The sequence below is a fragment of the Nipponia nippon genome, unplaced genomic scaffold, assembly GCF_047370975.1.
Source record: "Nipponia nippon isolate SJK-2023a ecotype South Korea unplaced genomic scaffold, ASM4737097v1 scaffold_1, whole genome shotgun sequence".
NCBI classification, from domain to species: domain Eukaryota; kingdom Metazoa; phylum Chordata; class Aves; order Pelecaniformes; family Threskiornithidae; genus Nipponia; species Nipponia nippon.
This window is the reverse complement of record NW_028262290.1, coordinates 98,032,034-98,044,911: the sequence shown is the minus strand read 5'-3', so window position 1 is coordinate 98,044,911 and position 12,878 is coordinate 98,032,034. Positions and strand designations below refer to the sequence as shown.

Genomic DNA, 12,878 nt, shown 5'->3' with positions numbered 1-12,878 from the left:
CTACAGGCAGAGTATTACCACAGCTATCTATGTCAATTTGGCGGGAGAAAATATATCCAGCAGTTTTTTGATATATTGATATGGAAGTAGCAGGAAGGATGTGGAAAGATTGAAAGCCTACCAGCTATCTTCATGTAGATTATAGCTGATGGTGTGATATGGGTTAGTCCCTTGGGGCACTTCCTTGCATCCACTTCTGTCTTGTCCAGTACCTTCATCGAATTGCTCCTCTTTCTTCTTATGTTGGCTCAATTTATGTATGAAGGGAAAGAAGTCCCACTCACAGAATGAGAAAGTGACTGTGCTGAGCACAGTACAGGCACTGCAAGGAACACAGCACACTTGAAGCCCATTCTGCAGTAGCTGTGCTAGGATGGCAGCACAAACTGGGATTTTAAATGTTTGTATTACTGAAGAGATCAGGTATTATTTTTGGAGCTGCTACATTGACAAAGAAGGTGACAATTTTTAGGCAAACATGATAGTTGAAGTGAACGCCTGGTGTCTCTCTAGAGTCACTTACGCAGAGGAGGGGGACGTGAAATTGCACCAGTTACTTTCCTCATGCTAAATTATCCTTAAGACTCAAAGCTCACCTCAGAAATTAATCTTTCATGACTCACTGAAAGAAGAGAGGAAACCCTGTCTAAGATACAGACACTGTTTCTGTCCCGTGCTATTTGTCTGGGAGCCAATAGTCTCAATTTTCATTCTCGCTAATCCATTGGCCTTGAGAAAGTCCAGCAGTGAGTTACAGTGGAGAGGCCATTTAGCAGGAGGGCGCCTTCAGAAACGCCCTACTTGAGATAAAGTTTCTGTTTCTTGTAGGTCAAAGAGCTACTCTGCTGGATAGAGAGGCAGTCAAGTATTCTAGTAAGCCAGCAATGTGGGGAATGGAAAGCAGCCTTGCATGTGTCCTTGCTCATTTGGCTATCGTTTGCTAGAGAACCCTGTTTTTCCCCTTCACCCTGCCTGGGTGATGGGCCACCAGCATTTGGTGAAAAGGATGCCTAAGGGGTTCTTCACCCAGCTACTGCCATACCATCTCTTCCTCCACACAGAACACTTTCCACACAGAAGTATGCCCAGCATATGTAGTTCAGAATAAAGCACCATATGTATTGTTTCTACTGCTGTATATGCCACGTACTTTATATATCTTCTGCATAATAAATAGCTATCTGTTTGCTGATACTGTAGGAAGGACTGGTTATAGAGTTTATTATAAAGGTTGCTTGAAACATAAATCATAGTTATAAACTTACTAAAAGTTGCATATAATATTAAATATTCAACCAGTTCATACTGGTTTTCCATACTGTATTTCTTTTCCTCAGGCTAAATTTTGTGTTGTAAAATGGTTTATCTGTTCAGAGAACAAGACTGAGGAAAATAACATTATTTTAGCCACGTTAAAATAGTTCTGTTGACTGGCAAGCTGTTTTCCCCTCTCCTTCAGCTTAGCACTCAGTTGTCTCAGAATTCTTCTCTCTACGGGCCTCATGGCCACCCTTTCCAGTGGGCTGACTTCAGAATAATGCCAGTTCTCCTGAATTCACAGGGCAGTTTGTACAGATACATTTCCCCAGGGCTCTGAGGTAGAGGCTGAGCCTGCAAGAAGCTCCATGACTGAAGCCCAGCAGTTCTACAAGTCATTTCGAGTCCAGAGCCAGGCCCCTGTTGGGACGAGCTGAACTGCAAGGGGAAACTTCCCAGACAGTGCAGCAGAAGCAGTCTTATTTTCTAAACAGAGCACTTGATTTTTCACATGGAATGAAGTGATTTAATGCATATATCTTTATTATATAGCATCTTCTGGCATAACTGCTTAGTATGGCCCCTTTTTGTTTCCCTTTCTGTGAATCATTAAATTTACCTGCTTATGTGGAGTAAGCGGAGACATCTACAGATAAAGAAGTGCTGTGAATCATCATCATCGTTTCCTTTTATCTTAAATGGTAACTCATGAGTTTTTGGGAAAGTCTCTTAGTCTGCTCAGCATTTTGTAATTTGGTGACATTCAAAGTGATATTTTTTGAAGCCGATGATTAATGATTACATACTAAGGCCCCCATCCCCATGGTACTTCCAAAAGCATAAAGCCGCCATCGCTGCCACTACTGAGTTAATTATAAAAGTCAGACACTGAGCCACCCAACAAGAACAGACTGAAACCCATCTACCAGAGAGCATTCATAGCCAGCCTGTCTCAGTCAGACAGAGTCAGGCAAATTCCTGACACTACTCTTTGAAGATTATTAGACCCCTCTTTCTACCTCGCCTCTTCCTCCCCTGACACATGCACACACACTCACACCCTCCTCCAGGCTCTGACAGACTTGTCAGAGGGAAAGAATTGCACAAGCAGAGCCCTTAACAGGAGAGATTCAGCTGTCAGCCCAGCACTCCTTTCTGGAGCTGACAGCAAGAGTGTCTAGCTCAACAAAAGGCATAATGTGCTAGAGGTTATCAGCAAATGGAGTAAAAGCCTTTAAAGTTCTACCAGGCGCTGTTTGCAGTGGGATGCCCTTTGAAAAGCCACTCACTTTTGGATCCACCTGCTCAGTTTGTGTCTGAATCCTTTTCTGTGCACAGAGAGGTTCTAACACTCAGCCCCACTGCCAGCTACCCGCGAAAGCCAGCTCTAAAATGGCTGATCGTGGGGGTGTCTGGCTGTGCTCAGCCGCAGGTCATACACAGGCATGCATTTCTGCCAACAGGGAGGGGAAACAAAATGAAGTAACCATACAGCCTGGGGAGTAGCTTCAAAAGCAGGAAAGCTGTTGGCAGTCTGCAACGGACCCTAATCATCAAAGGAATGGGGAGCCCTCTTGGTAGAGTGACTGTGTAGAGTAAAAGGATCTTTCATCTGATGCTCAGACCTTTACAAAACCTAACGAACCATGGCACATGATGAGCTCTGCTACGTGCCATTCCTTTTTTACAGCCCTATCACACATACATAACTTCCCTCCCCTCAGCCGAAACCCCCTCATCAGCCACTTCTTTGCTCTGCACTGAAACTGAAACACATAGGTCTAAAATGCTAAAGATGTCAAAGTGCTGTTGTTTCTTTATCAAACCAATAGCAAACAGTGAGGAGTATGATGAGAGATTCATTTTTACTTACCAAAGATTAGATTACCTGATTTGCTTACAGATTATCAGATCAAAATCCAACATAGCTGATGGTGTATTTCCTCACCCCTCCCACTGTGACCTTTTAATGTATTGTAAACTGCTGAGAAAGTTATTTTAAATGTCTTTGGTGGTTTAAGGTAGGGGTTTGTGGTACCTCTGCATCACACAGCCTTTCATTAAAATGGCAGGGAATGATTCAGATCATCAGAGGAGGCTCTGTTTTCCAGTTTCTGGGATTTAGGAAATTGCATTGCTGCTGTTACCAGTGGTACTATCAGTAGACTATGTGGTAGAGTAAATGAGCCTAAAGAAGGAAAGCAATAGAAAGGATAATAGGGATTCCCTAAAAACTCCACCAAGATGATGTATACCAATGGTGCACAGTCAGCTCTTGACACGCTGTCGCTGAGCAGGGGCCATTCTGCTGCAGGTCGCAGAGTGCCAGTGCTCACTGGGTCCCTGAGTGAGCTCACTGCCACTCACTGTCGTCTTTTCTTTGTGCAGGACGGAGGATGCAGCTGCCCAGGAGATGTCGCCAAAGCATTTGGTAAGGACAGTGTGCAGTGCCACCCCTTACACCCTGCGTATCTCCAGCACCATCGGCAGTGATGCGGGAGTCAGTTTGACCCTGAATGTGTAATCAGCGATAGGTTACATTCGTCCCTGTGGGTGACTCCGGTGAAATTAATACGCCAGACATGAATTTGCTCTTTGGACCAGACAGTCCAAATTCTGCAGCGCAGCACATACAGTGGTCGAAGTCCTATTTAGAAACTATCTGCCAGACGTGCATGGGATACAGCCACTGGGACAGTAATACAAAGAAAACCGATAAGGGTTTCTTCTGAGTAGTGTTCAAAGATGCCTGTAACGCTGCCAGATCTGGCTGACCTGGGCCTTGAATGGACGAAGAGATGGTGGAATGTGTGTTGGACAGGAGAACAAAACAAAAAGGCAGGCCAGATCCCTGGAGATGTTCTTGGGATCAGCTGTCCACTTGAGGAGATGAGATTTTATTTGTACTGTATCCCCTAGAGCTGAGCAGATGTCTCAAACATCTAAGTTAATAATTAACAGAGTTTGCTCTCATGCCAATAGCTTCAGTGAATTGCACCAGCTCTTGCTGATTATAGAATAGAGTATTTAATCTGTGAGTATTTTCTGTTGGGCATGACAGTTACATCAGTGAGGGGTGTGTGTCAAGGTCAGGATTGTCACTTAGCCATAACCTTGTTGCAGCAGTGTTTGTGAACCAGGTGCTAAATTCATCCTGGGCTGACAGGACATTTAAAGACACTCCCCCACTCCCCAAAATGCCAGACCCTTTGGAGATGTCACAGTAGGGTAATACCCAGAATACAGTGGGACAGCACAGTCTCTCATGGGGATTTCAGGGTGGTACAATACAGAGATGGCACATTATGATGCAGCATGTCTGCTTGGCAGGAAGCTTTGCAAGTATGGAAAGCAGGGCAGGCCTAAACTCAGATTACAGACCTGCCAAGAAAAACTCTGGGCCTCCTGGAAAGGTTGAAACCAAAATCTGTCTTCTGAGTTTGCAGACAGCTCCTGTTTTTAGACAGGTCAGATGACAAGGAAGACTTAACTAGAGAATGTTAAGCACAGCCGTGGAGTGATTGCTACCAGCAAGGAATCTGCTCAGTCACAGGATTTCACATCACCCTTGTGTTACCCAGTGGGTGATGTGATGTAGGGAATAGGTACTTCCAGTTGGGCGAGTCTGACGTAGCTGAACAGTGGCATCCACCTTCTTTGACAACAAGATTGTATTAAAAAAACCACCCAACCTCTCCTCAGCCCAGCCCACTCTGACATCATGCCACCTGCAGTGAGGCCTTTGTTCTGCCTGACTTTCTCTGGCTCTGCAGCTTGACCGGTTCTTGCTGGCGTTGTTGTCCGTTGGGAGCTTGTGAACAGAGATTGTGGCCTCACTGCACTCCCAGCTGCCTGCACAGAAACCTGGCCTGTGGAAAAGGTCTTTCTTCAACAAGAGCATTTCCAGAAGTTAGAACAATAGGAAGCAACTTCAAAGTATTTAAAATGTTTTCCTTTGTGATGTTTATAGCAAGTCTGAAGGGTCCTTGTAGTCTCTTTGGGCTAACTGAACAGAAACTTGCTTGAAACCTGTGAAAGGGCAGATTCTGGCCTTGCTGGTTGTCAGGAGGTGCTGGGATTCATAGAGTCATAGAATCATAGAACAGAATCATAGAATCGCTTAGGCTGGAAAAGACCTTTAAGATGACATCAAGGCCAACCGTTAACCTAGCACTGCCAAGTCCACCACTAAACCATGTCCTTAAGCATTACATCTACCAGTCTTTTAAATACCTCCAGGGATGGGGACTCAACCACTTCCCTGGGCAGCCTGTTCCAGTGCTTGACTGCCCTTTCAGGGAAGATTCACAGTGTTTGAAGGCTACCACGGGTTGTCCCTGGGACAGATGAGCATCAGAAAGCTAAGATTATACAGGCAGTAGTTCTACTCTGACTGTAGGCCAGACAGATCAGTCTGACCTGTGTGTCACAGGTACAGGGCTGAAACTGATAGAGCTTACCCTGAGGCAATAAACTTACCATATCTGGTTATGTATAATTGAGGTAGACACACTGTGGACATCTGATTAGCTGGACCTAGGTGTGCATTTTCCAAAGGTGGGTGGCAAACTAAGCTTCTAGATAACGTTATTACTATCACTGTTTATTAAATGCTATTGAGGTGATGATTGGCTATGTGAGCCACGTAGAAGATAGCCTCCACGCACAGCATTTACAAGCCAAAGCCTTGATACTGATACTGAATTGTCTAGCACAGACCTCTGTGCTTGCTGAGAGCCTCTGGGCGGGGGTGGGGGTGTTACATAAATACATTGGGTAGCAGAGACCAGGTGATAAAACACACATGTACAATTTCACCTGGGGACGGAGGCCCGGACAAAGCATGGACAAGTGACCCAAAGAGGACTTTTGGTTAAAGTGATTATACTACCTCTTTTTGGTAGATCATTGTAAAGTCTTCATGAAAGGGATTTTGAGGTGTTCATTATAAAGCAGTGACAAAGCAGCCATTTGAATCATAAAAAGCGTGAGGGAGTCCCGGATGTGAAGACTAGATTGACAAATGCCTAAAGATGTGACTGGAGGAGGCAATTTCATGGGAACAGGAGGAATAGAGCGGATTGAGTGCAAGTGAAGAATTGTGAAGAACCATGAAGAAGACGCTGAGAAGCTTTAGAAGTGGAAGGTGACACCATTGACTGGTGTCAGGAGTCAGAGGCAAATTGGGCATTTTGTCAGAGGGGAAACAAGGTAGAAGCCTATTTGAAAAGGCAAGGAACAGAGAAGCACTGAAGGTGGGGGACAAAAATGCCAGGAGTGACAGATACTTTGGGAGAGACTGCTGGAATTCTGGAGCTGCTGGATGGGAATCTGGCATGGATTTGGTAAACTGAAGATGTTACTGCCATCTGGCTATTGCAATGGAAAAGATGTACGTTGATTGGGAAGAAAAGAGGTGTTTTGATGCAGGAGTGAGAGAGAGCATGAAAGAACTTTGTGTTGGGCTCTCAGATGGTTTGCATAACTGCAGCCTTGGAAAGGCTGATAACATGAACACATTTCTCAGAATGCCCCAGGGAGGTACTACTGTCTCCTTTTTTAAAGATGAGAAGTCAAAGCACAGAAATACTAAGTTCAGTTGCCTGAGGTCACATATATTTTTGTGACACAGCCAGGAACAGAATGTGCGTTTTGAATCCTACGCCAGCATCTTTAACACAATACTGCTGTTCCTTACAGCAGTGGTGAGAAGAGATACAGGAGCAGGGAAGGAAAAGGAAGGAAAAGTCATGTGGAAAAGTCAACTGGGGACATATACTGGTTCCAAAATATACCTGACAGATCATACTGGCTTTTTTTTTTTCCTGTTTTCAATAGCTGTGTGTGTATACCTACTATTGCAAAGGCTCGCTGGCTCAGCTGGAGCCCAGGTGAATGTTGATTCCAGGGCCAGCTGTGGTCCAGGCAAACTTACGCTGCATCTGCCTGGAGGGCTGCCCAGGCTACAAATCCAGGCTGACTCCAGCTGAATTTCTGCAGAGCCAATCTGGTTATCAGTAACTTGTATTATCAGGCATACAAAAGACATCTGAGGGACTCCATCCAGATCCAGCAGAACTGTGTGAGTGCTGCAAGATTGGGCTGGTGGCAGCACACATACTCTGTGACGGCTTGAAAGAGAAGGCACTGTGAAATGTGCATGAGCAAAATCAGCCCAGATATAGTGTAGGCCTTAAGGGGGAAGTCAGTGCATTGAAGTGGCATTGTGAAGAAACAGGACAAGTCTACCAAACTCTGGGCAAGCTACTGGGATGCTCGTATGCAACGTACCCCATCACATTCTGTATTACCTAGGGAGTTGTTGCCAGGTGTTCCCAGTCCTCCACAACCTAAAATAATGGCACACTGTCTATCTGTACTTGGAAATGGAAGACTGCAGCTGGGTGTTGCAAACATCACCAATGCTTCTCGTCATACAAAAACCCATGCGTAAGTAAAAAAAGACCATGCTAAAAACTACAGCCTCCTGGTTGGATGTTAACTGGTGGAAAAGTAGTGGACCAGACTTGAAACTTTCAGACATCTTTGCAACACTGAAGCGGGGTGGAAAGTTCTGGAGAGCATTGAAAAAATATATTCAGTATGGACTTGTCATTCCTGGAGCTGCAGGGTAGTAAGCACGTGTCATTCCAGTGTTCAGACGTGCTGTGTCTGCTGTAACATAGCTCCTCTCTTTTGGAAGCGCTTGATGAATTACATTGGAGTTTGCAAAAGTTACTCAAGTTGGATGAGTTTCAATCCTGTAATTGAAAGGTATTTGCTTCCCTCCCAAAATACGCAGTCAAAAGAAAAATAATAAATAGATACTTAAGCGCACAAGAACCAAAATTCTGTGATTCTGAAGTGTAGATTTCATGTGACTGTTTTGCATTAATGATTCGGAGGCTGTCAGACGCACAACCAGAGACAGGACTAGAATGGGGATCAGGGGATAGTATTGACCAGGCAGAGTTGAGAGTGTCCTTTGGCAGGCCTTTGACTTGTTTAAATTCCCTCTTTGAAACCTTGACCCCAAATCCATCCCTCCTTCCTCGTGTTGTTTTCTTCCACCCATAAAGAAGACATCAACTAGATCTCCCAGCGTACTTATTTTTTGCAAAGGTGGAGCAAGATTGTGCCAGGTAACAATAGGAGCTCCCCACCAGTAATTGAGAATGTCTTAAAGGATGAGCGTTCCCTTCGCTTTTGACATGTTAATAGTAGTATCAGGCATGAGTCAAACTGAGGCTTTAAAACTAAGCCATCTGAAACAAGAGAGCTCAGGAAATATCTGCCAGGTAGCTGGCATGACAGGACACCTGAGTGGGCGCCTGGCTGTAAATATTGCTTGCAATGTGCTCAGCAGTTTTGCACAAGCCTCATTTTTAATATCGCTTTACCATGGACATACTGTTCCTTTCAAACAACAACCAGGCAAAGGGAGGTGAGGTCAGCAGAGCAGCTGGGTGCTCTGCTCCCAGCCATTGCTGCTCGGTCTGCTCTTTGGCAAAGGGCTGGAGGGAGGGAACTGGCATTTATAAATCAGTGCATACTCCAGAGTTGTCATGTATTCTAAGATCAAAATATTCTCGAATTCAGGTTTGTCTACAGAGCTTTTAAACAGATGGCAGAAGCTGAGCAGATTTGACAACGATGTCACTTACTTTTCAGATTTCAAGGTCCAGTGCTATTGTTCGGCTAGAGACAGAGATCAGAGCAAATCCTAATGCCAGACTTACCTAGCCTGGGATCTCCCCAGAGTTTGGTCATGTTCATAACAGGGTGGGGTTAGTTCAGGCTCATCTGCTTTCTACGAAGTGAGGTTTATAGCCCTGTTCTTTTGCCATTTCTGGGAAGAAGTTGGGCAGAGGGGAGGCCTGTTCTGACACATACACATTGAAGCAGCAGAGAGTCTGAACAGGAAAATGCTTTGTTTCAGGGATGGGTCACCACAGGCTTATAAAAGAGTAAAAGCCAAACTTTTCCAAGCAAGACTAGTTATGCCAAAATATCACAGGAGGAGCTGCTGGTGGAATAGTTCCAGCCCAGCTGGAAATCTTGGAAATCACAGTAGAAAATCAAGAGTGATTCCAAAAACCTTTTTCCTGATCTTACTCCCAGTGGAATTGATTTCATGATTTGCAAAGCCAGGGGAGATGGACAGACTGAACAGGCATGACTGAGTATTCAGTGTTGTTAGTATCTGGAACATATTTAGGAGTTGTAGCTACGGGTTAGACCCCCTTTGTGGTGCATGCTGAGAACCACAGAACCCAGGGGTGGTGGTCCTTGGCCCAGAGGTTTTAAACAATAGGAACCAAATGCAGGCCCATCCAGATCTCTTTGACAAGGGATCACCCAGACCTACACTGAACACATATGGCCGATGGACTTGAAAAATCCATCGTTTCATTAAAAAATCTGCTTGTTTTATGTCAATCTTGGGAGTAGTACCTTACATTCATGAGTATGCCTTCCTTCAGGGTACATTCCCACTCACAGCTTGTAGCCTAGAGAGGTCTTGAAGTAGGAGCTGTCCTCTTCTCTGTACAGCATTGAGCTCAACAGGTCCCAGCCCTGTGATTAGGGCTTCTGAGTACTGCAGTCACAATATAGCTAATAAGGAACTGTGCCCAGATGCTATTATGAAGTAACGGGTTAAAACTGAATTTGAAAATAAAGAGTGTGGGGTGGAGTAGAATAATCTATATCTTTGTCATCACAACAGAAAAGAAGTCTTTCCATTTAAAATACCAGAGAAATACAATTCGGCATGTGTCAGTTCTTCAGTAAAGCATTTTTTCCAAGTTTGCTGCGTCTGTTACAGGAAGGGACTCTCTGTACCAAACTCTCTGTTTAGGGCTGGCTATTGTTTTTGGAGGCCACTGTGTTCTTGCTTTGTCTTTCACCGTCTTTTCCCTTCTGTGCTTTCTTACATGTCGCTTTGCTGATCACAGGAGCCGGTGCTGATTTTGTCATGCTTGGAGGAATGTTTGCAGGCCATGACCAGTGTGCTGGAGAGATTATGGAAAAGAATGGCAAGAAGGTGAAACTCTTCTATGGAATGAGCTCTGATACAGCCATGAAGAAGCATGCAGGAGGGGTTGCTGAATACAGGTACGAATTTCACACAGGAGCAATTGCAGTGAACCAGCCATCCAGTAACTTCTGGAGTGGAATTGTGCAAAAGGCATCTGTTGGAAACAGGCCCATGCCTCTATTCCCATTTAGGAAGCTGTTACCAACACTTACGGCAGCAGATCTGAGGGAGGGATGACATCAAGGGGGCGACAGGGAGAACGAGCTGGGGGTGGCTAGCTGTCACTGCAGCACTGCGTGGTCTGGGAAGTCATTAGGCAATGTTCTGACTTATGGGTCTCTCGGGATGTGTATGAATTAAATGCTGGAACATGGCATGCCAGGCTGCAGTTTCTGGCCCTCTGCTTGTCCAGGTGGGGTGTCCTGTTGGTGTATGGGTTCCCGGCTGGCCCACATGCTCTCTTGTGTTTGCAGAAAGTGGGTGCCTGGTGAATTGGCGAAGTTCAGCTAGGATTTCCCTGGTATAGTGCTGAGTTACAGCTGTAACACTAATGAGGGCCCAGGACTTCCAAAGCACTCTCAGTCACAGGGAGACTGTAGCCCCAGGACTCCCTCCTGCGTTTGCTGGGCAGTCATCTTAGGCAGCAGAATCCTGCTGTACAGGTTTCCCACCCTTTTTTGGATAACAAAGCACCAGAGTAGCCCCAAATCATGCAGCATGCGAGAGCTTGGATTTTGAGCTAAAATCCTCAGGGGAGAGGAAAGGAAGACAGGCTTTGCAAAGGAATTTATTTTCCATTGCTACTGTATTCCAGAAATTGCTGAGAATTTTGACTTTTTGAAAAAGCAGATGACTCCAGAAAACCTCTGTGTCTTTACTCTTATGAGTGGCAGGTATAGTCACTGCCCTTAGACAACATGCTTCTTGCATACTTCATTAGAGAATGTTTCCTGTCCTACAGTATACACTGGTTTATTAAGGGGTCCCTTTGATTCTTCTCCTCTGCTGGGGTAGATTCAGGCTCTGGTCCCATCTGGTAAACTGCTGTTCTCAGAGCCAGTGACCTTACCTACTGTTCCAGACATTCAGGATTGATGGGATTTGTTGGCCTTGTCTGGTACAACCACTCCAGCATGTGGGTTTTTCCCAGTGTGTCCAGGTGCTACCACAGGTAAAAGCTGCAGCACTGTGAAGGTGACAGTGCAGATTGTAAAGCAGAATGGGATCCACAAAACAAAACGGAATTCACGCTTTGACACAGACATGCTGATAGGACCACAACAATCCCAGACATCACACTAGATAGAAAGCATCTTTGATCCCACCTCCTGTCCTCCACCGAGACATTGGCTCTTGTGGCGGTTTTTGTGTGCCACTTCTGAAGAGTTAAAATGCACCATAAAAATGTGCACTGGTTCACCTAGCACTTTACAAAGAGACAGCCTACTACAGAGCATTTACACCTGTCTCCTTTGGCCTAAATCATAGAATCATAGAATCATAGAATAGTTTGGGTCAGAAGGGACCTTTAAAGGTCATCTAGTCCATCCCCCCTGCAATGAGCAGGGACATCTTCAACTAGATCAGGTTGCTCAGAGCCCTGGCCAACCCGACCTTGAATGTTTCCAGGGATGGGGCATCTACCACCTCTCTTGGGCAACCTGGTCCAGTGTTTCACCACCCTCATTGTAAAAACATTCTTCCTTGTATCTAGTCTAAATCTACTCTCTTTTAGTTTAAAACCATTACCCCTTGTCCTATCGCAACAGGCCCTGCTAAAATGTTTGTCCCCGTCTTTCTTATAAGCCCCCTTTAAGTACTGGAAGGTTGCAGTAAGGTCTCCCTGCAGCCTTCTCTTCTCCAGGCAGAACAACCCCAGCTCTCTCAGCCTTTCCTCACAGGAGAGGTGTTCCATCCCTCTGACCATCTTTGTGGCCCGCCTCTGGACCCACTCCAACAGGTCCATGTCCTTCCTGTGCTGAGGACCCCAGAGCTGGACGCAGCACTCCAGGTGGGCTCTCACCAGTGTGGGGCAGAGGGGCAGAATCACCTCTCTCGACCTGCTGGCCACACTGCATTTGATGCAGCCCAGGATACGGTTGGCTTTCTGGGCTGTGAGCATGCATTGCCGGCTCTGGTCCAGCTTTTCATCCATCAGTACCCCCAAGTCCTTCTCCGCAATAAAATTTACTTTCTTTCAATCCTTTCATCCTCCAGCCTGTATTGGTACAAGGGGTTGCCCCGACCCAGGTGCAAAACCTTGCACTTGGCCTTGTTGAACGTCATGAGGTTCACACTGGCTCACTTCTCAAGCTTGTCCAGGTCCCTCTGGATGGCATCCCATCCCTGAGGCATGTCAATCACACTACTCAGCTTGGTGTCACCTGCAAACTTGCTGAGGGTGCACTTGATCCCACTATCTGTGTCATTGATGAAGATACTAAATTATTATGAGCTCCTAGACTGCAATAATAATGGAGATTGAGGAAGGCTAGTGGTAGACATTGTGCAGGAGAGAACTGGAGACAAAAGAAATCATTAGCTTTCCTGGTCTGGCAGAAAACCCAGGCTCATTAAAAGA

General features: G+C 45.5%; 1 protein-coding gene across 11 annotated transcripts in view; it reads left to right on the top strand.

Annotated features, from left to right (window-relative positions):
* Window positions 1-12,878, top strand: part of GMPR (guanosine monophosphate reductase) — a 46,573-nt gene that overhangs the window by 20,725 nt on the left and 12,970 nt on the right. For all 11 annotated transcript variants that reach the window (XR_015706219.1, XR_015706220.1, XM_087764043.1 and 8 more), the window contains 2 exons: window positions 3,646-3,688; window positions 10,215-10,374. Coding sequence is in view for 9 of the 11 variants with exons in the window: in XM_087764043.1 (XP_087620169.1) it covers window positions 3,646-3,688; window positions 10,215-10,374 (203 nt within the window). In the remaining 2 variants the exon portion in view is untranslated. The remainder of the gene's footprint in view (window positions 1-3,645; window positions 3,689-10,214; window positions 10,375-12,878) is intronic.